This window comes from Crocuta crocuta, unplaced genomic scaffold (assembly GCF_008692635.1).
Source record: "Crocuta crocuta isolate KB4526 unplaced genomic scaffold, BGI_CrCroc_1.0 scaffold124, whole genome shotgun sequence".
NCBI lineage: Eukaryota > Metazoa > Chordata > Mammalia > Carnivora > Hyaenidae > Crocuta > Crocuta crocuta.
Window position 1 is genome coordinate 8,257,562 of NW_027551573.1, and position 21,227 is coordinate 8,278,788.

At 40.9% G+C, this 21,227-nt stretch overlaps 1 protein-coding gene across 1 annotated transcript in view; it reads right to left on the bottom strand.

The window, feature by feature from the left end:
• Nucleotides 1–477: 477 nt before the first annotated feature.
• TENT4B (terminal nucleotidyltransferase 4B) overlaps nucleotides 478–21,227 on the bottom strand; it is a gene marked incomplete at its 5' end in the record, with an annotated part of 67,471 nt that continues 46,721 nt past the window's right edge. Inside the window, 11 exons of the mRNA XM_077751294.1 lie at nucleotides 478–3,162; nucleotides 4,600–4,764; nucleotides 6,821–7,008; nucleotides 7,112–7,215; nucleotides 7,315–7,441; nucleotides 9,023–9,236; nucleotides 10,000–10,128; nucleotides 12,516–12,623; nucleotides 14,227–14,347; nucleotides 15,861–15,907; nucleotides 17,624–17,747. Coding sequence (XP_077607420.1) covers nucleotides 2,986–3,162; nucleotides 4,600–4,764; nucleotides 6,821–7,008; nucleotides 7,112–7,215; nucleotides 7,315–7,441; nucleotides 9,023–9,236; nucleotides 10,000–10,128; nucleotides 12,516–12,623; nucleotides 14,227–14,347; nucleotides 15,861–15,907; nucleotides 17,624–17,747 — 1,504 coding nt within the window. The remainder of the gene's footprint in view (nucleotides 3,163–4,599; nucleotides 4,765–6,820; nucleotides 7,009–7,111; nucleotides 7,216–7,314; nucleotides 7,442–9,022; nucleotides 9,237–9,999; nucleotides 10,129–12,515; nucleotides 12,624–14,226; nucleotides 14,348–15,860; nucleotides 15,908–17,623; nucleotides 17,748–21,227) is intronic.

Genomic DNA, 21,227 nt, shown 5'->3' on the forward strand with positions numbered 1-21,227 from the left:
ATCCTGAGAGCAAAGCGAGGTCTGAAAACCACATGCAACATCTCCAAACAAGACGAAGACGCTACAAACCAGACACCTTAGAACTGCAGGGAAAAAAAATGCATTTACCTTCATCATCCAAACATAACCATTCAGGTTCTATGCTGACGTGTCCGTGACCCATCAGCACGTCTGAAAACCAGTACCGAAATGTTTATCATAACTTTTCAAGGAGCTCCAACACCGACCAGGCACACATACATGACTGCCCGAGAAATGTCGCCACAGGGATGCAGAATCGGTGAAATCCCACTCTACAAGTACGAGCAAAGGAAGGTTATGACGCATGAGTATGGATGGACCGTAATATTTAAGTGACACATTTCTGATATATTCACAAAGTCTTCATAGAAAGTATTAAAATTCAAAAAAGAAAAAAAGACAGGAGTCAAATACAGAGATGAAATGTACAAAACAAATGAGCAGGCAAACTAAAAGTTCTTGAAAGTATTTTACTTCAGATTGAAAAATGAACAGCTTCCACACTGTTCATTGCAAGATACACAGTATTCACGAATACAATGCTGGTCATTTGAGGATATGTACACACCTCAATTTCTCCTTCATGCTTTTTCTTTTAGAAAGATACTGTTTACCAAAAAGAAACTTCAGCAGTACAGGAAAAACTATTTTCCCAATAAATTTACGAAAACCTAAGATTCCCAATGGAATCAAGATTATCTTCCCGCTACCACCACCTTAATATAATCACATGCTTATTGGAACGCTAATATCTGCACCCTAAGAGTACATTTACTTTCAACAATGAGGGTGATTCTTAAAACAAAACAAAACAAAACAAAACTTCAGTGTGGTAAATGTAACAATGGATCTCTGCAAGTATTAAGTGTCTGAAATAGGCAGCTAATACTGGATTTAATATCATTTTATAAATAATTGTTCCCTTAGCAGTAAACATAAGTCTACACATTCACAATAGTCCTAGAAAATAAATACTGTGATTAAGCACAATATGTTATGACAAACTAGTTGCAAAACACAAAAGCTCAACATCTTGATAAAAATTCTGATCAGAATAAAATGTGACTCTAAAATTCAAAACATTGTCAAAATAACATCACATTTAAAATTTTCCACGATTTACACAAGTATCATGAGTTTCCAGTTGTGGAACACATTTTCCCGTCGTGAATTAAAATACGAACATATTGAAAACTGTCAATTTCAGTGATGACATCAGTTTTGGTCTTACTTTAGCATTATTTTCTTTATAAAAAGTTGCACTAAGTGTCCATTAATGGTCTGATTGGTCTTCAGTATTTCATAAATGTATATAAAAGAAATTCCTAAAAGCCAATAGTACTTTATATATATATATGTATATATATACATATATATATAAGAATCTCATTTCCCAAATGGCTGTAATTAACAGAGCCACACACGCTGATGAAAAACACAAGAGCCTTCACATTGAAAGAAAGCATTTTCAGAAATGTCTCTTACATCCTATTATCGTCAACATTCAAGAGTTTCAGACTCAACATGTGATGGGTAACAGAATTATACATCTCATTTGCGCTCAAAGCTGACCACAACCAAAATTTACAGTATGATTGAAACAAGCCAAGGTTTTAAAAAGTTTTAATTAAAGATAACAATTCCATGGAAGGAGAGGATAAAGAATGGGATGACAAGAAGTATTTGGTCTTAATAAGGCAATACAAAATAGATCCATTATCAAAGACCATTTAATTTTTAAAGATCAACAATACCAAAAGCATAAAGTGGAGTATAAGAAAATAGTTTTTTATAAGTATGATTTAATTAAAGCTGTTTACAGTTATTCTCTCCCACAGTAGTTAAGCATGGATTTAGAAAAGAAGAGGAGACGAGGAAACCAAGCACACGCCACACACAGGGTTAGGAGCCAGCATGCAAAGTCTGTGGGACACGGGCTTTCACGGCAGCAGGAATGGGACTGGACGCGGGAGGCCTTTTTTTTTTTTTTCACTATTAGGAAGAAAAACAAGACAAAACAGGACTGCAAAGGAAACAGACACAAAGTCATGTAATTGCCCATTGCCCAAGACGACAGCACTATAGAAAACAGTTGCAAGTTAATTCTTAGAGATGACTAGAGCTTTTTCAGTGTTTACACAAAAGTACATAGTACATTTTTTTTTTCTTTTTGTTCTTTTATCTTTTTTNTTACAAAATAAAACGTCATTTGCCACCATAAACCTTTTCTTTAGGGAGGAAAAATTTCTGCAGCAGGTCACAAGGGTTCTAGAGTAAGTCATTTCAATGCTGAGGAAAACGAATTGAGTAACAGAACTAATCACTTCCCTATATATGGATGTTAAGATGACAATTCAGATTATTTTTCAAACTAATCCTGAGAAAAAATCTGTTTACAATTTAAACAGTAATGTTATGTAAAAAGTATTAACAAATCCACTATTACAAATATCAATTTCCTATATGGTCATCTATATATACACACAATAAAATGGTAAATATATGCAAAAATATTAAAAAAAAAACGAACATGCACAGATCACTTTCCCCTTTGGAATCTGGACTTCCTATGAGATACCTCTGTCCTCTCTCCCCACCCCGTCCTCTGAAATTGGGTTTTGTTCCTATCACCCCACCCACCCTGAATACTATTCCCTATAACTCTGCATAAAGCCAATGAGAAATATATTTATTTTACATTCAAGCTTTAAATCTTAAAATGACCCTGTTGTAGCATATGACTTATCAAATGAGCAGCCTTTTTTTTTTTTCCCCCTTTTTTGCTTGCTTTTTGTTTTTGCAGTTGTCAGTCTTCATGATCCATTCCGTGGCGAGCTGGGAAAAAACGCAGTTGCTAAATCAAAGTCTGAACAGTGTAAGGCTCCCGAGTGCCAGGAGTCCCTATCCAACTGTCCTGAGCACGAGACCATTGCACACAGAAGACAGTCCATCGCACAACGCCGACTATCTACAAAGGTCTGAGAGGGGGGCATCCCTCTTGTGTTTCCTCTTTTTGCCATGGTAATACTGATTATTTGATTTGCCTTGATGCGGTTTGTTTGTCATCAAGGAACCATGGCTTGTTTGAGTTGTACCTTGGAAGCCTTTGCTGGAAGAACGGAAGAGCCGTGCTGATCCATGCTGCAGAGAAAAAGAGCGGTCAAAGACACATCAGTACTGTGAATTCAGTGGGGCACTCACTAAGACCCGACTCAGGGAGCTTTCACACGAGGAATATGTCGGGTCAGCTAACAGGCACAAAATGTTTCAGGGGCTCACTCTCCTGAGCTCTAAAACTTTTATTTTTTTTTTTTGAATGGAAATATCGGAAAACACAGACCATTGCCTTCCCTGCCTCGCCCTCTTCAGAGTTTACAGAATGTAAAACTTTTCTCAAGGAACCTATCAATCAATACACCACATAATAAATGGCATCACGGGAAGCTCTTAGACACAAAGGTGTGCTGCTAGGTCAGGGGTCACACGGTTTCCTGATCGTGGTCAGGTCACAGTCATCTTACATCCTGCTATCGCCTGCCACTTTATTGCTGTTTCTAAGCAGATCTGTGTTTGGTGCACATGACCAAGGCTGTATAGGTAAAGTGGATCCTGGGAGTCAAGTCAGACATGAGGTGACCAACATAACAGTGCATCTCTATCTACTGCCAAGGGGCCTTCCCGGGTCCCCACTGTACCGAGAGAGGGTGAGATGGCCTTAGGTCAGAGCTCAGTATGAAATGGCTTCTTTCCTCATTCTGATTTATTGCTCATGATTAATAAAATTTTAGACAACCACAAAACTGAAAATAGAGTATTCTCTGTGGCCTAAGTCAAAGCTGATGCTCACTGACGGACCACGGCTGACCCACTGTCTGATCATTTCAACACAAGCAACCAGGTACTGAATATTAAAATATAAAAAAGGTAGGGGCGCCTGGGTGGTTCAGTCGGTTGGGCGTCCAACTTTGGCTCAGGTCATGATTCCATGGTCCGTGGGTTTGAGTCCTGCGTCGGGCTCTGTGCTGATAGCTCAGAGCCTGGAGCCTGCTTCAAATTCGGTGTCTTCCTCTCTCTCTGCCCTTCCCCTGCTTGCGCTATATCTCTCTCTCAAAAATAAATAAACATTTAAAAAATTCTTTTTAAATATAAAAAAGGTAAACATTAAAAATATAATAAAGAAAATATAAGAGGATCTATTACTCCCAGATATGCACAACACTGTCATGAGGTCATGCAAAAGCTTTGTGTGGGCTTACTTCAAGTACAACTGAATCTTTTTAAAGCTCGATGCAATTGTTTAAATGCTGAATCTGTAATAAGGTGGGATGGCTGGGACATCTTATAAGGACCAGTCATTAAACGCCCACAAAGGCTTCCATCGTAGGGGTGTCTCGTAATGATCTTCAGGACACCCTGTTACAGGAAGCATTGTGCTTTGGAACCTCTTAGAACAAAATAGGCTTGTTCTTCAAACCTAGAGTTTTCTTCAAACCCACAATGTGTACATATATTCACGCTTGAGAGACTCTAAATCGTCTGTACTGAATGCAGACAATTAACAACACAAATTCCACACACCTGAGATTTGTTGGTGCTGTTGGAGGTGTTACTGGTCTGCGTGCTCTGCATTTTCCCAGCCGCCGGGGAGGATTCCAAGGACACATCCTGTGACCCTACTCGGTTCCCAGTGGATGGACGGCAGAGCAGCTGCTTCGGGGTTTTGCACGGTGTCGCGTCGGAATCCTAACGTAAGTCATATGAGTTATTATGCGATATATTAATAATTCAGATATTCAACATGAAGGAAAACTTCAATTAAGTACTCTTTCGGACTAAATTTAACCCTCTGGGAGGTAAGGGAAGCACCCTAACAAATGGACAAAATTAACTGCTTGTGTTTTTCTCCATGAAGTTCCCTCCAAACACCTGAAGCGGCTTATTTTATCAGAGGGTTTCTGTTCATTGTTAAATCTAGTGCCCAGGCCTCACCTTGTTAATCGGCCTACAAGGGGCTCACAGGAGTCCAAGTTTATCTGCACTTCCACTGACAGGAAATGAACCTCATGCTACAGTGCAAAGAGCAAGGCAAAGATAAGGTCCCAGGTCCCGGACTGCATGTCTTCAACCAAATATAAAATGACTGGTTCAAAAGGCTCAATTTCTGCACGTCTGTGATAAATAATCAGTGAGCGCGCCAGTGGCTAAGAACTTCCCAGAGACAATGGGCTTAGCCCCTTCCGGTCCCAGGCTGCCTGGGCCACGACAGTGCTACTTCTCTGCCCAGGACTACCCTTCACCTTCACACTCTTAGTCCCTAAAGCGCCCTCTTGAGGCTGTCTCTATGTCCGCCCCACTGTGTCTGTGACCTCTGGCTCAGCTCTGTCCTCCAGAACTCTCCTCTAGGAATGAAAGAGGCACACTATGGGTAGACTGTGGGTATGAGGATTCGTGATTTCATTACAATCTGTGGTCATCGCCAACAACAGAAAATGATGTCCCTTCCACAGTCAGATTGCTCTACACGTCACAGACTTAATGAGTCAAAATTCAAATAATGGGTAAGCCCACTGCATATCTCAAGGAAGTACACTCAAAATTAACCCTGATGAGGAACAGTAACTGCAGGTATAACTGTAGGTTAGTCAGAAAGCACGGGCTGCCAGGAGATTTGGGGCAGGGAGGGATGGTCAGAGGTGGCTGACAGGTTTCTTTCTGGAGCGATGGCAATATACTGGACTTAGTGGCAATGGCTGCACAACACCAAATAGGCTGAAAACTATTAAACCGTGTATTTTAAAATAGTAATACTACTTTATGTTATGCGAATTATACCTCAATTTTAAAAAATCCTATCAAGAAGCTCAAAAATATTATTGAGCAGAAGAAGCCTTACACAAAGGAGTACATACTATAATGATTCCACTTATGTGAAATTCTGGAACAGGCCAGACGAATCTGTGGTATTAGAAAATCGTAAGAACGGTTACCTCTGGGATGGAATTCGGGACTGGCTGGAAAGCACCAGGAAACACCTCTCCGGGATGATGGCAATAGTCTGTATCTTGTTATAGTCGGGGTCACACATGTGTACACAGTGTTAACGTTCACTGATGCACAATTAAGATTTCTTTGTATGTCAATTTTATATCAAAAGAAAAAAAACGAACCAAATACTGAGTGCTAGCTAGTGATGAATACACTAGAGTACTTCAGGGGAAGTGCATCGATGCCTGTAATTTACTTTGAAATCTATCAAAGGACAAGACGAATTAGTGGACAAAGGAACAGATGGATGGCTACCTATGGGATAAGCAAGTCACATGCTAATGGCGATGTATATGGATGTTCACTAAAATTCTTTCACTTTTGCTGTATAGTTGAAAATCTTAATCCGGGGTGCCTGGGTGGCTCGGTCGGTTAAGCGTCTGACTTCAGCTTGGGTCATGATCTCACGGTTTGTGGGTTTGAGCCCTGCATCGGGCTCTGTACTGACAGCTCAGAGCCTGGAGCCTGCTTCGGATTCTGTGACTCCCTCTTTCTCTGTCCCTCCCCTGCTCATGTGCTCGCTCTCTCTCTCTCTCTCAAAAATAAACACTTAAAAAACTTAAAAAAAAAAAAAGAAGAAGAAAGAAAAAGAAAATCCTAATCCAGTGTTGGGACATGTACAATCTGTAAAGTTATTAAAATTTCCAAGTAACAGATAAGAAAAGAAATTAAGCTTATTAGCCCCCTAGACGGTTATCCCCCCACCAGAACTCCTAAGCATCTAGGCTCAGAAGAGCCATGTCCTCATACTTACGACGTCACTAGAGCTGGACTGTGTGGCAGAAGAGGAAGACACTGGACCTGATGAAGAGTTTGAAGAGTGTTTACTAAGAGATTCTGAAGTCTTACTTCTGCATTTTCCAAGGGCTTCATTTTCTTCAGATAGATTATTATTACACTTATCTAACTGCTGAGTATCTACTATCAAGGTAACACCATTTCCTGAAAGAGTGGCAAAAGATTGGAAAACGTTTCTTCTCATCATATACACACAACACAGAAAAGCCACTAATGCTCGGTCAATCAATCAATGAAAAACTCTTACCATTGCAGGAAGGCTCAGGCCTATTCTGCAAGCCCCACTGCTTTGATATCCAATCTCTGTACGTGGCAACTTCATCCGTTACTCTAATGATTCTACCTAATATGCTGCATGTGTTTAAAGAAAAAAGAGGAGGTACGTTAGTTTGGAGATTTGAAGCCACAACCAATTTTGACCCTAAGGGCTGACTTCAGGTAAGCCTTTACCTCTCCGTTTCGTTGTTGGGATAGTATTTGGCTATTGGTGATACAGCATGACTCAAAACAACATAGGCATAATCAAAGGCCTGTTTCACTTGCATGGCCCCATATGAACTCCTTCCAACATCATTACCTTTAAAAGAAACATACACAGAAGATAGTAAGTGTGACCGTTGCTTAATAAGAACTAAATGCTCACGGGCCCTCTTCCGGAAGAGCAAAGGCAACTGCTTTCCTGCTACAGTTGCACCTACAATCTGGGCAGGGCGGGTGGTCATCCCCACAGCTCCCCAGGCTCTGGACCTGTGTACCATGCAGTAAGGACATTATGGCATAGAAACTGCCTGAATGTATTCTGGCCCCACAGGGACCATCCCACATACAGTCATGCAAACAGAGGAGTTAACTGCCTGCTCTCTCCTAAGAGTGAAAGCAAGCTAAATGAGACATCGCTATCTTTTGTTTCTATTAGCTATCTAAGCATCTCCAGCACTAAATTACAAGCGCCTGAAGAACAAGGACCATCTTGCTGACAATCTTTGTGTCTTTTACGTAGAGAAGCCTCCCGATAAACATATCCTCAATGAATGAACACGAAGAACTACTGTTTATAACATGGCACAATAGGCCAGAGAAGGGCCCCTAGGTGACTACTCTCTTAACTCCCTTTCCTTGATCATTTTCAAAGTTAACACAGTGAAGCAAATGACTGAAAGCATCTCCACTGAAGTCTGGTCACGTAGAATCTAAATATTTTACAATTACAGCAAGAAAAAATATTGCCCAGAAAAACTAGGATACAAGCAAACAAACACAACCCATGACAGCAAGAAAGGAACATGCTGTGCCCTTCAAGCCCCCGTGAAGCTGGAATAGGCACAGGGAGACTGTGCAAAATTCCAAGAGGAAAGAAGGGGCCCCAAAGGAAAGCTGTCTCTTTCACTCATCATTTCTGAGCTGTATTACCATGCGCACTGCCTCTTAGGGCTTTAGGAGCTTTGCTTCAAGCCCTGACTCACAAGGGGCTGGAATCAGGGTCAGTGAGGTCACGACAAAGCAGAAAGAAGGCCTGTAAACTGGAGATGTACACAAGCCACCCAACAGCTAATACCTATACTCCTTTGTCTCTCAGGGTCAAGTGGCCTCTACTCCCAACTCACTGGGAGTACGCGGTGTGTTTTTCTGCCGTGTGTGTTGTGTTTTCATGTTTTCTTACAAGATGTTTTGAGGAAAAATAATAAGTACCATTAGAAGTTAATCTTTTATTTTCATCTAAAGAGACTGTGGAAGGGCGCGTGGGTGGCTCAGTGGGTTAAGAGTCCGACTCTGGCTCAGGTCATGATCTCACTGCTTGTGAGTTCAAGCCCCCTGTCGGGCTCTGTGCTGACAGCTCAGAAACTGGAACCTACTTCAGATTCTGTGTCTCCCTCTCTCTGGCTGCCCCTTCCCCACTTGCACTGTCTCTGTCTCTCAAAAATGAATAAATGTAAAAAAAAATTAAAAATAAATAAATAGAATTGTGGGGATTTTTTAAAGATTTATTTATTTAAGTAATCCCTATACCCGACATGGGGCTCAAACTCCTGACCCCAACATCGAGTTGCATGCTCCACCGACTGAGCCAGCCAGGTGCCCCTCCTCTAAAGAGAGCTTAAAGTACAGCACCAACAATGCCCTTTCTTTGAATGCCCACAAATTTACCTAATTTCAATACCTGGTTGTAAAGGATCTTCAATATAAAGCATCGATGGCCTGTAGCCATCGAGCATATTTTTCTGTACTTCATCTTTGGCCACATACGAACCACCATCCTTTATCCGGATGCCAGTCTTTAAATAATTGAAGTGTCGTCCATATAATTCAAAAAATTCTATTAAAAGAACACCATAGTTTGTATTGGGGATGCAAGCATCTTCCCTGGGATGTAACTAAAACCAGGAAAAAAAAAAAAAAGAAATTATATTGGATTTTCTGTCAATCACCAAGGTGGGGAAAATAAGTGACATCTTCACTTCTATAAGACAATACTCGTGGCATTTTGGCGAGGCTAGCAGCCAACAGGGAAATGGGGTAACGGAGGGCTGTCCTGCTGCTCCAGACCACACTGAAGCCCCACTGGTACAGAACTGGTGGGGATGATTTATTTACAAAATTCAAGGCTGAATTTCACAGCTGTCCCAGGATGCTAATGAGGCTGGGTTGGCCCAAGGCGGCAGGGAATCGTTCTGACTCACTGACTCACCAGCAGAGTCGGGCTGTCAGCAACACTCGCCTCATAAACTCATTCACAGACAACGGTAAGGCTTCTAACTCATTCCACCCAGATAGCGGATCTCTATTCCAGCCCAACTTCCAAGAGTCGCTGCTTAGAAGATACTATTTTTGGCATTTATACTACTATTTACACTTATGAAAACCATGCCATACCTATGCATGTTAAAATTTGAATGAAAATCCTTAAAACCACTAGAACGTATGGGGTTAAAAATAAACCAAAAGTTCTTTCCTAGGGTTTAAAAATACTTGTTTGTTAAATTATAAAAAGTCCCACTTTAAAGCGAAAAGACATAAGTAATTAAGGGAAGCATTCCAATTAGAGCCTGATTTAAATTTTTTTCCAAAATGATTCCCCGATGGATTTTTAAATTTTATCTTAGTGTACACTAGGCATGGTATAATCATATAACTTACCTGAAGGAAACTGACTGCCATTAAAAAGAGACTATAAGAACCAATTCCACCTGTAAATACTTCATTAAGGTCCCTCTGTAATAAGAATTGCTTCAATACTAAAACCAAGTATGGTAATACAGGATATTTCTGAAAAAGAAAGTTATATTTTCAGTGAATTCCTATATCAGTAATAGCACTAAGCATCAACAAGGAGCATAAACTGGTCCTTACATTATAAACTTTAGTGCAGATATCCAACACAGTTTCCTATTTGAAGAGCTTATAAAAAGTAAGCTGTAAATAATTAAGGATTTTCTCCTCACAACTAGAGATCTAAACACATAGCTGTAAATGATGGCATCCAAGCACTCACCATGGGACAGAAACACTAGCAGTATATATTTGATGACATTCATTTATGGCCATTACCATATGATACTCCCTTGTGAACAGGTAACATTAATAGTACTGGACAAAGTATCAACTTGTAAAGTACTAGATCAGTGGGATTTTAAAGAATCACTTTTCCTGGGTGGCCCTCCACCAAACAGACCAGGGTCCTTAAGATGACTATGCACAGCCCCGGAGCAGGGGCCCGAGGGGTCCTGCGTGCCGTCTTCCACATGGGCAGGTGGCCACACACAGAACGCACCTTCCACGCGGGCAGGTGACCACACATAGAACGCACCTTCCACACTTTACAGAGACGATAAGGACACCTGAGCTGGCAAACATGACCAGGGTGAGTCCGTCTTTCATTCATGCACACACTCATTAAGTGCTCTCCACAAGCCAGGCCTTAGGTTAAGATGCTGAGGGGAATACAGCAGGCCCAAATATCTAGAAAAAGGTCTTAACAGCCATTACCTAGGAGTGGTAGAATTACTAGTGATTTCTAAGTTTGTTCTTGACACTCTGAATGAACACATACTGCTTCCAGAAGAAAAAAGTCTGTACTTTTGCAAATCATGTCAAAGTAAGCAAGCATGAGAAATAACAAATCTACGGAGAAATCATCATTTTTAAACACTATGGTTGAAGTCATAAAGAGACAGTCCCTTTAAAGAACAACCAAGCAAATTTCCAACAGAATTTGATCTGCATATATCCTCTGACTGTGAAATTCGACTTTCAGAATCTTCCTACAAACATTTTACAAATGTAAAGAAAGATGCAGGTATGGAAGGATGTTCAAGCACTTTCTGCAATGGCAAAAAAAAAAAACCAAAAACAAAAACCCAGAAACATCACTAGGGGAATGCTACATAAAGCATGACATGTGCTGACAAAGCATTATTATGTCGTCAAGGAAAAGAATGAAGGAAACCTGTCTGTGCTGATACATTAAGTATAAGACAATGTGTACACAGTACACTATTTCTTTTGTTAAAAATTTCAAGAAGATAAACAACCAAAAGAGAAAGGGTGATGATCAGGGCGCCTGGGTGGCTCAGTTGGTTAAGTGTCCTACTTCAGCTCATGTCATGATCTCATGGTTTGTGAGTTTGAGTCCTGCGTCGGGCTCTGTGCTGACAGCTTGGAGCCTGGAGCTGCTTCAGATTCTGTGTCTCCCTCTCTCTCTCTGCCCCTCCCCTGATCATATGCGAGTGCACATGTATTTTTTTAATAAACATTTTAAAAAGTTTTTCTAAAAAAGGTTGATGATGGCAAATCCTATGAAACTGATCTAAGCACATGAGGTATAAGGTGACTTGCCTTTTGTTTTCCTTTGATAGTGATAAACTCTCCATCACACACATTATTCTCAGTTTTTAAAAAAAGGTTTCTTTTCTGGGAAAAAGAAAATTTACATAACACCCAACACCTCCAAAAAGAGTGGGATTATGGACAGTATTTTTCTTTTTCTGTTTTTCTATACTCTGCACATTTATATGAGAATATAGTATTTACAACACAATAAAGTAGTTAAATTTTTTTTTTACATGAAAAGAAAAAGGTGAATTTGTAGAGTTGATAAAAGTATTGTGACTGGACAGAAAAGATATTCTACATAAACCAAAGCAGTTAACATTTTTAGCTTCATGAGAAAAAGGCTGCTGTGTCTAAGCATGTGAATGCTCTGAAAGTGTTGACAATTTCTTACCCACCTTGTCGGAACACGGAACAAATGAAAACAGACATTCTATCAGTTCAAGACAAAGTAAGGAAACCTGTGGAAACTACCTTATAGGTGACATGGGGGCCTGGGGAGGTGCCTCACCTAAACTCTTAAGAGATTAAAGCAAGTGACAAGAATCAACTGTTCAGCGTGATTTCAGCCCTTATCTCCCTAAAAGGAAGGATCTAGAGCAGAGAAGTTCTTCCAAAAGCTTTCCCAACTCTTAACCTGAAGTCACATTACAGATTCTTACAAGCAGATTCAAGGAGAGTAAAACCATTCCACAGAAAAGCATCTGTCAGCAATACACACATAAATATAGTTTAGTGAAGTATATCAAAATACCACAACACAATCGCAAAGCAAAACTCCATTTCTAGTAGTTTCACTGTATAAACACTATGAATTCTCTGACCTTAGTAAAATCTTTGATGAGGTCAGCTGCTCGCACGCCATTCTGTACATTAAAGCTAATATCAACTTTCACTTCAGTGAAAGAATCTGTTAATTTAATAATAGGTACCTAAAAAGAGAAAAAAGGCAAAATTAAAATATGTGGACAAAGTTAAATAACACACCAGGGGATGGGGAAGGTTACTAAAACTTGAGGCCTTGACCTCCTCATAAGGAAAGAAAAACTCTAGTGTTCTGATTACTACGGACTTCTAGATACTTCACGTATTTAGCATGGAGCCTCATGCTGTGTATATTATCATTTCTATTGGTTGAGAATTTTGAACTCAGGTAACAAAAAACCTTTCTCAACATTTTGTACTCTGGACAACAGTTTCCAACTCAGTCATTGTGATTAATGTCGGGTATATCAGCAAATTGTTCTAATAAGAAATCTGCTCTATTAAGTCTGTTAATTATTGGTATTATTGGTCAGTTTTGCAAATAGCTCATAAAACATACCAAGAGAAGTTAAAACACGAAAATTATCCTCAAATAAAAAATGACTGGGTGGTTTAAAGAAGATATTAGAAATTCTCAAAAAAAAAAAAAAAAGGCTTGGGGCAGCTGGGTGGCTCAGTAGATTAAGTTTTTAACTCTTGGTTTTGGCTCAGGTCATGTCCTGCGGTCATGGGAAAGCTCCATGTTGGGCTCCATGCTGAGCTTGGAGCCTGCTTGGGATTCTGTCTCTCTCCTTCTCTCTCTGCCCCTCCCCCTCTCAAAATAAACAAACATTTAAAAAATTTTTTTGTAAAAAAAAAAAAAAAGTCTCTATTTGCACCATGTATTAGAAAACTCAGGCCAGCAAACTATGTGCAGAACTGGGTTTTTCAAATTAATAGCTTTTTATAAGAAATAGTATGAGTTGTTTTGTTTTAAGAAAACTTAATATACAAAACTCCAAACCTCTCAAATAGATAAATTTATTTCTATAAAGAGCATCTAAGAAAGTTCTTTAATGGCCATTCTAGATACAGTTAAAATATCAAGTTGCTTGACTCACAAAATTTCAATTATGGCTGACCTTTGAGCAACACAGGTTTAAACTTTGTGGCTCCACTTTTACACAATTTTATACAATACTATATCTTCCTTATGATTTTAACATTTTCTTTCCTCTAGCTTACTTTACTGTAAGAACACAATATGTCTTACATGTATTAAGTAGTACATAATACATGTAACACACAAAATATGTGCTAATCACTGTTTATGTTATCAGTAATCCAGTCAACAGAAAGCTCTCAGTAGTTAAGTTTTTGGGGAGTCCAAAGTTACATGTGGATTTTTACCCATGTGGGGGTTGGGGTCCCTAACCCCCATGTTGTTCAAGGGCCAGCTTGTATGAAGAATTTTTTAAGGACACAAAGAGAGAAGAGTAACCTCTTCTGTGTAACTATAAACTGCTTAATAGATATCCGTATTTTTGTTTACGCTTCTTTATATTTAAAAACTCCACAGTATTATGTATGATAAAATGGAGCAGTATATTTTAAAGAAACATGTAACCCACAACAAGTTCATTTCTTTCACATAATGTAGTGTGATCATTAACAAAACCAAAGAATCATTCACTGAGAGCCCAACTATGCTCTCCAAAATTAAATTTTAACTTTGTAAGTTTCATGAGTAAGTAACTAGAGATTTTAAGATGAAATGCTGGAAGAACTTACAGTTGCTTTGTCCAGAACTTTCACCGAATCTTCATCTGCAACTTTATGTTTCCGAAGAGCTTCTTCTAGGGTCCAGAGGGGAAGGTTCTCCCACTTCCCAAATACCACAAGATCAATGTCACTGAACACAGAACACACACACGAAAGTTGTTTGAAGAAGAAACTGTACTTGTTTTCACTTGCATTCAGGCTTACAGACTTCAAAGTGCAACTAAAGCCTATTTCTCACACTGCCCAATAAGACTAAATGTGCTGTTGGTAGTTTTTTAGAGCAGAAGTGGAGGCTGGGAACTTTAACAACCTCCTCTTCCTTGTCATTTCACAGAAGTCAGGCCTCAGGAAACGGTGATTTTGAAAGAAGTTAAAACCTCAAAAAATACCAGTGAATGTTTCCTGTTCATAAAGGTTTCTGGGACTAAAAAACATATGATGTTGTTACGTGGATGAGACGAACTAATTAATTAACTCTGATTTAGATTATTAAGTGTAAAAAGCAAGTTGCAAGTGGTTTATCTAGAATGTTACCACCTGTGTAACAAAGGAAGAAAGTACACACACACTTCCTATTCTAGGTATAAAATGTTCCTGCAAGGATGTGTGAGAAACTGGTACCTGGGGCTCCTCCAAGCAGCAGGGGACAGAGGTGGGATCCACATTTATCACTTGTAATTTTTTGTGTCCTTTTCAGTCTGAACTATGTGAATATATTACCTATTCCTAAAATTCAATTAAATTTTTTAGAGTGACACAGGGTTTTGCTCAAAGTCAGAATCTAAATAAGGAAAAATATTCATGAACTCAAAGTTGAATATTTTATGGTTTCCGCAGGCCTACCTACGATAGCAATGGGCAGAATAGAAATTGCCAGGATCCATCCACATCAACACGTTTATTTTAAATTTGGGTAAAGTAGATCAAATTAAGCTCAAATCCAAAATCATGATGGATGCGTAGTTAAAATCATACTGTACTGCGCACTCAAAAAATTTGTTAGGGAGTTAAATCTCACATTAAGCGTTCTTACCACAATAAAACCAAAAACAAATACATGATGAAATTTCAGTTTGTAGAAGACAGGTATTCACGCCTTGGGGAAGCCTTATCATCCCCAAAAGGTCCTGCCCTGCCCCAGGCTGTAGGGCCATGACTGCCATCACTGAAGAAGACGAACATTAATAAGGGGCCTTCCTCAGACAAGAGTCTGTACCCTGAAGCTCCGCGTCAGGATGCGAGAACAAATCTAATAGTAGGAGTTCTTAATAAGAAATGACAGACCTGCCATTCCAGAGTGAATGCGGCTCTACAGTATAATCAGGTGTTTTGCTATAATATTGCATCAGCTTCTGTGTTGGTGGGTTAAGTTATGGAAGTGAACAGTTCTCTGCAGGCAGGGCAACTGTTAACTGATTCCACTGCTACATGTTCCCTTTACATCTATCTGAGATGACACAGATACCAGTTTGAGAAGATCATCTGAAGTGAAGTTCTACCCCCAAGGTAATTCAAATAAAATACAGATAAAGTAAATTTTCATTCTGTAAATGTTTTGTTCTTCCTCGTCCACATTCAACAGCCAAAACGAATACACTCTAGAAAAGGGCACAATCTCCTGAAAGCTTCAAAAATGTACTAACCTAGTAGGTAAATACAGGCCAGTTTTAAAACTTCCAAATATCTGGACCTGAAACAGAAAAAATTATTACATTAAGGCATTTATCAGATGAAAAGCCACCATACTTTAAAGAAATGATGGTTTTTTGCTACCCTCTATTGGTATTTTTTGGTACTACAAGGACACTTTTTAATAACACCATGCTTTCATGAAGTGGGAATACTCCATCTCCTAGACAGACATTAGGAACGTAATTTAAACTTGTAAAGTTAAAAGAACAAATGCACAGACTGAAATAGAAAATGCTCAACAGTAATATCCAAGTCACTCGTTTTCCCTTATAATCTAGAGACATGTTCCATGAATCCTGAACTTTGACTCCCTAAGCAGGATGCTCCTCATGGGTTACTGAGTTAGGGTCAGGCTACTTCTTTAGCTGCAGGCTGGTGCCACGCAGAACACCAGGCAGTGTCATACCAACATGATGCTGTGGCATAAAACCAGACACATCCTGTCTCAACCGTGGAGAACAGTGGAAGACTCAATGTAATAGGCGAGCAATTGCAATAAAGGGTGAATGGTGAAAAAGCTCAGCCTCTGGGGGGAGATGCACCCGGGAACCTAATCACAGCTACGTGGTTCTCATCTGTAAACAAAAACATGGTTAAAACAACCCACCTCCAAAGAAGGAGGATTCATGTAAATCAGGGTTTCTCAGACTTCAGCATAGACTAACATGCAGGGCAGATAACTTCGCGAGGGGCTGTTCTGTACATTGGTTAGTATCAGCCTCGGCCTCTACTCACTAGATGCAAGAGCACCTCACCAGTCAATGATAATCAAAATGTCTCCAACATCACCAAGTGACCCCTGGGTGGCAAACTCACCGCCCAGCTGAGAGCTACTGATTTGGATCACATAGGAGAATCAATGTGACCACACAGTAGCTGCTCAATACAAGATTAGTGTCCTCCCCTCTTCCCTTTAGCTACAGTATCTCATTTAAAGCTTTTCTGTTTTGCAAACTGGACAAAAGAAACTTCCCTGGCTTCCCTTTTACCATCCCATGACAAAGTCTAAAGAAAGCTATGTAACACAGGGTAACAGATTCTAATTTCTTTGAATGAACTAAACTGTAGAACAGACCCTCAAAAAAAATCTCTAAAAAAGTAATTTACTTAGTTGCAACAACAGGAACCACAAATAAGTGAAGAGGAAATCCTGGGCCAAAGTCTATTCACTAGGTGGGTCTGCACAGGGGGACAAGGAGGGGCCAGAAAGGAGAAAGCAGGAGCGTCAAGACGGGAAAACAGACTTATGCCTGCATTAGCCTAAGAAAATGAGCTTCTAATGACACAGGAGATTCCTACTTGACATTTTCATTCGGCTATCGACAATGGTATCTAGCACTTACAATGGTAGCTCGGAGCAGAACAGTAATGGGATTCTGATCTATCAGATCCAATGGCACAGCTACCGCAAGAAGGCCTGCCTTGCCTGTCTTCTCTTTCATACTAATGCTTCCTAAATAGAGTTTACCTTTAGTCTTGCTATTCAACACTGCAAAGAAATAGTTTTCACTAAGTCATCCGAGTCACTGCAAATAATTAGGAGTCCAAATTCTAAAGGCCAGAGAAAACTATCTACCTTTAAAATTTAACTCGCCCCTAGGGGTACAGATGCACATCCACCTGCACGTGAGGGCTCTGAGACACCGACACGTGCCGTCTACCCTGCGGACGGGGACGTGACCCTCGGCACCCAGCGGCCCAGACAGGTACTCACGTCAGCGCTGGGCCAGAGCTCCTTAATCACACTCTCGATCCGGTTCACCACCTCCATCCGCATCTTCTCTTCCTCTGGTCTTGGAGACATGTATTCATAAAAATCACTGATTTCTTCATGCAGACTGAAGGCAGGAAAAAAGCAGGAAAGCTTATATGGGCAGGGCCAGTCTAATGAGAAATCACTCTCTTAAATAACCTTACCTAATTAAGTCTTATAACTCCACTCATGACTTTATGTTCATAGATTTCTACCTTAATTTTAATGGTACAACTGATGCTAGGCTAAAGTGGGAATATACAGAATTTACTAGAAACTGCCAAAATAGTTACATAAAGTAAGAGGTTCCAGTAAGTCTTACTAGCAGCTCTCATAGCATTTATTATCTGCCTGTGCAGAACCTTGCTGGGTATACAGATGCTAGTGATTTTTTTTTTTAAATTTTTAAATGTAATCACTAATGCCTGGCCTCTGCTTTTACCCTTCCAATCCAGCAGACACACACAGAATCCAGATGACACAGGCAAGCTTCCTGGCCGTAGGGACCGGCCTGCGTGCGCCTTTATAAGCCATTCCTCACAGGAGCAAAACAGCGTATGTTTTGTAATGTTTGCTTAGTGAATCAAGAACCAGATGAACAGGAGGGCCAGTGAGCGTCAGCAAGTATCAGCAAAGACTTGGATAGAATGGCTGGCAGACAAGGCTCCACAGAGGAGCTAAAGACTCCCAGAAACCAAGAGGAACGAGGCTCACGCAGGAGGTAATGATCAAACTGGACAGGCTGAGGCCGACAGAGGAGCGAGAGAAGCCAGCAAGCAATGCAGGCACCTGACCACAGTAGCTCCGAATGGGGAGCTAAGTTCAGACTTTCCTAAGGGAACAAGGAGCTACTTCAATGTTTCTGAGAAGGAGCAGGGAAAGACTGACTTTGAAAATGCAGCATTTTAAGAAGATTCATCTGGCATCCGTGCAAACAATGCACTGGCAAAGAGACAAGACTGGATGCAGAGAGAGCAGTCCATAAATTACTGCCACTGCAGAAGGGCTGGATGAAGGCCTGGGGGAGGTGCAGGAAAGGAATGGGCTCCAGAAACCTCTCTCTCTCTCTCTCTCTCTCACACACACACACACACACACACACACACACACACAAAATGACTTGGCCGCAGAGCTCAACCAGAAGTAGAAAGAAGGGAGGGAGGAAGGGCACCTGTGAAGACTGAAGCCTGACAGGCTGAGGAATCAATGAACAAGATGAAAGGAAAAACCAACTAGACCGGCTAAGGAGTTGAATGCGGTCAATTAATACCAGAAGACGGAAGAAAAGGAAGACAGCAGGTGCGGCTGGGAGGAGTGACCTCTGGGAGGGAAAGTGACGGTGAAATGGAGGGAGATCTGCTAAACTTGTGTTGAATGGGGGCGACCTGGGAGGCAGGCTCCAGAAGCGGGCCTCACAGGGAGGGTTTCCTCTAGAACTACTGCAGCAGACCAGTAGGCCAGGAGAAAAGCGCTAACAGCAATGGCTGCCAAGTGCCTGGAAGCAAGAGGGGTACCCTGGGAAGGGGGGTGGCCACGCAGGGCGGCCTCGAGGTAACACAGTCTTGAAGGATCCTGGTGGAGAGCAGCTGAAGGATTCACAGGAAGCGGCAAAGACCTGGAAACTAAAAATGGTTTTGAAGAAGGAAAAAAAATAAAAGGTCTAATTCCCACCCCCCACTTCGCTACAACATTTTGAACATGGCCAAGTAAGCAATCAACAGTTTCTGCCTCTTCTAATGTTTTATTTTTAGGCTAAGAGTGTTAAAAAAAAAAAAAAAAAAAGCTTGAGTTCTAGACTCAGGCTTTGCCTGAGGGCAGTTGTATTCCTTCAAAAAGTGCCTGGTGCTTTCCAGCCTCGGTATCCTCAGGGACAACCTACAGGTTGGGAACCAGGATCCTTTTTAGGCCCTTAGTGTCAAAATCTTACCATTTGGTAAGGAATGATTTGTAGCGGTATTCTGCATGTGTACCATGCAATACTGCAGAAAAACTGGGTGTTAAAGCTCCAGAGAGTTCTGCACATGAATCCAGAGACTCCCGGTGGGGTCAAGTCTTCCTGGGTACACGTCTGGGTACCTCAGGATCTTCACCTTCTGATTTTCTCTAAGGATTATTCTCTTTTCTCTAAGGGTGTCCCTGTCAGCTTCTTGAAGACAACACCTAAAATAATCAGTGTAGAAAGTTCAGAGAGTGCTGTGCTTTTCTGCATGTGTCTTTTGGAAGGAGGACCACAGATAAAAAGGAAAGCAAATAGATTTCTTCTTATCTAACTGGATCGTTTGCTATCAATGATCAAAGTGTATCTGTGATTCAAAAGCACTGGGAGATACTTCCATTTTAACCAATGAGGGGGAAACACCTCTGAAATGTGACTCTTCTACTCCATAAAGGCCCACTTCCATTGCTCCTAAATACAGCGAAAAACATTTAGCCCAACTTCCAGTTTATCTTCAAATCACAAGAAACTGAATAAGAATTTATTCTCTAAACATTACTGAGTGCCTATGTTCAACACACTAGAAGGAAAGAAGGCTAGTCAAACATGATCCTTGCCCTCGGTAATTTCCATCTAATGAAAAGAAATTATGTATTTAAGGTAGTTTTGTGACAGGTAATATGGAAGTTCTGCACTGTTCCACCACAGGCAGGCTTCAGATGACCAGGAGGAGAGCTTGCCAGTGATCACAGCTGCAGGGAATGGAATGAGTTGCCTTGCAGGGTAGTGAGGTCTCCATCACTATAAGTGTAAGTAAAGAAACTAAATGACCATGAGGCAAATAAAAGTCTAATAAGACATTTTTTTGAGAGTTATAAGCAATCTTTACACCCAATGTGGGGCTGTAACCTACAACCCCGAGATCAAGAGTCGCATGCTCCATTGACTGGGACAGCCACCTTCCCCAGGATACTTCTGAACTTGTAAAAAGTGGAGAAGATTCTAAAATTCCCATTTATCACTAGATTCTAGGTTTCTAATTAGCACATTAAGTTGGACAAGCTTTTTTTTTTTAATGTTTTTATTTATTTCTGAGAGAGAGAGAGAGAGAGAGAGAGCAAGCGAGCAGGGGAGAGGCAGAGAGAGAGGGAGACCCAGAATCCAAAGCAGGCTCCAGGCTTTGAGCTAGCTGCCAGCACAGAGCCTAACGTGGGCTTGAACCCACGAACTATGAGATCATGACCTGAGCCGAAGTCAGACGCTTAACCAACTAGGCCAGCCAGGTGCCCTTGGACAAGCTTTTAAAATAAGACCACCCTAGGGGGGCCTGGGTGGCTCGGTCTGATAAGCATCTAACTCCTGATCTCAGCTCAGGTCTTGATCTCAGGGTGGTGAGTCCAAGCCCTGCACTGGGCTCTGTGCTAAGTGTGAAGCCTACTTAAAAAAAAAAAAATCTTTAGGGGTGCCTGGATGGCTCAGTAGTTGGTAAGCATCTAGCTTCAGCCCAGATCATGATCTCGTGGTCCGTGAGACCGAGCCCTGCATCAGGCTCTGTGCTGACAGCTCAGAGCCTGCTTTGGATTCTGTGTATCCCTCTCTCTCTGCCCTTCCCCTACTTGTGCTTTGTCT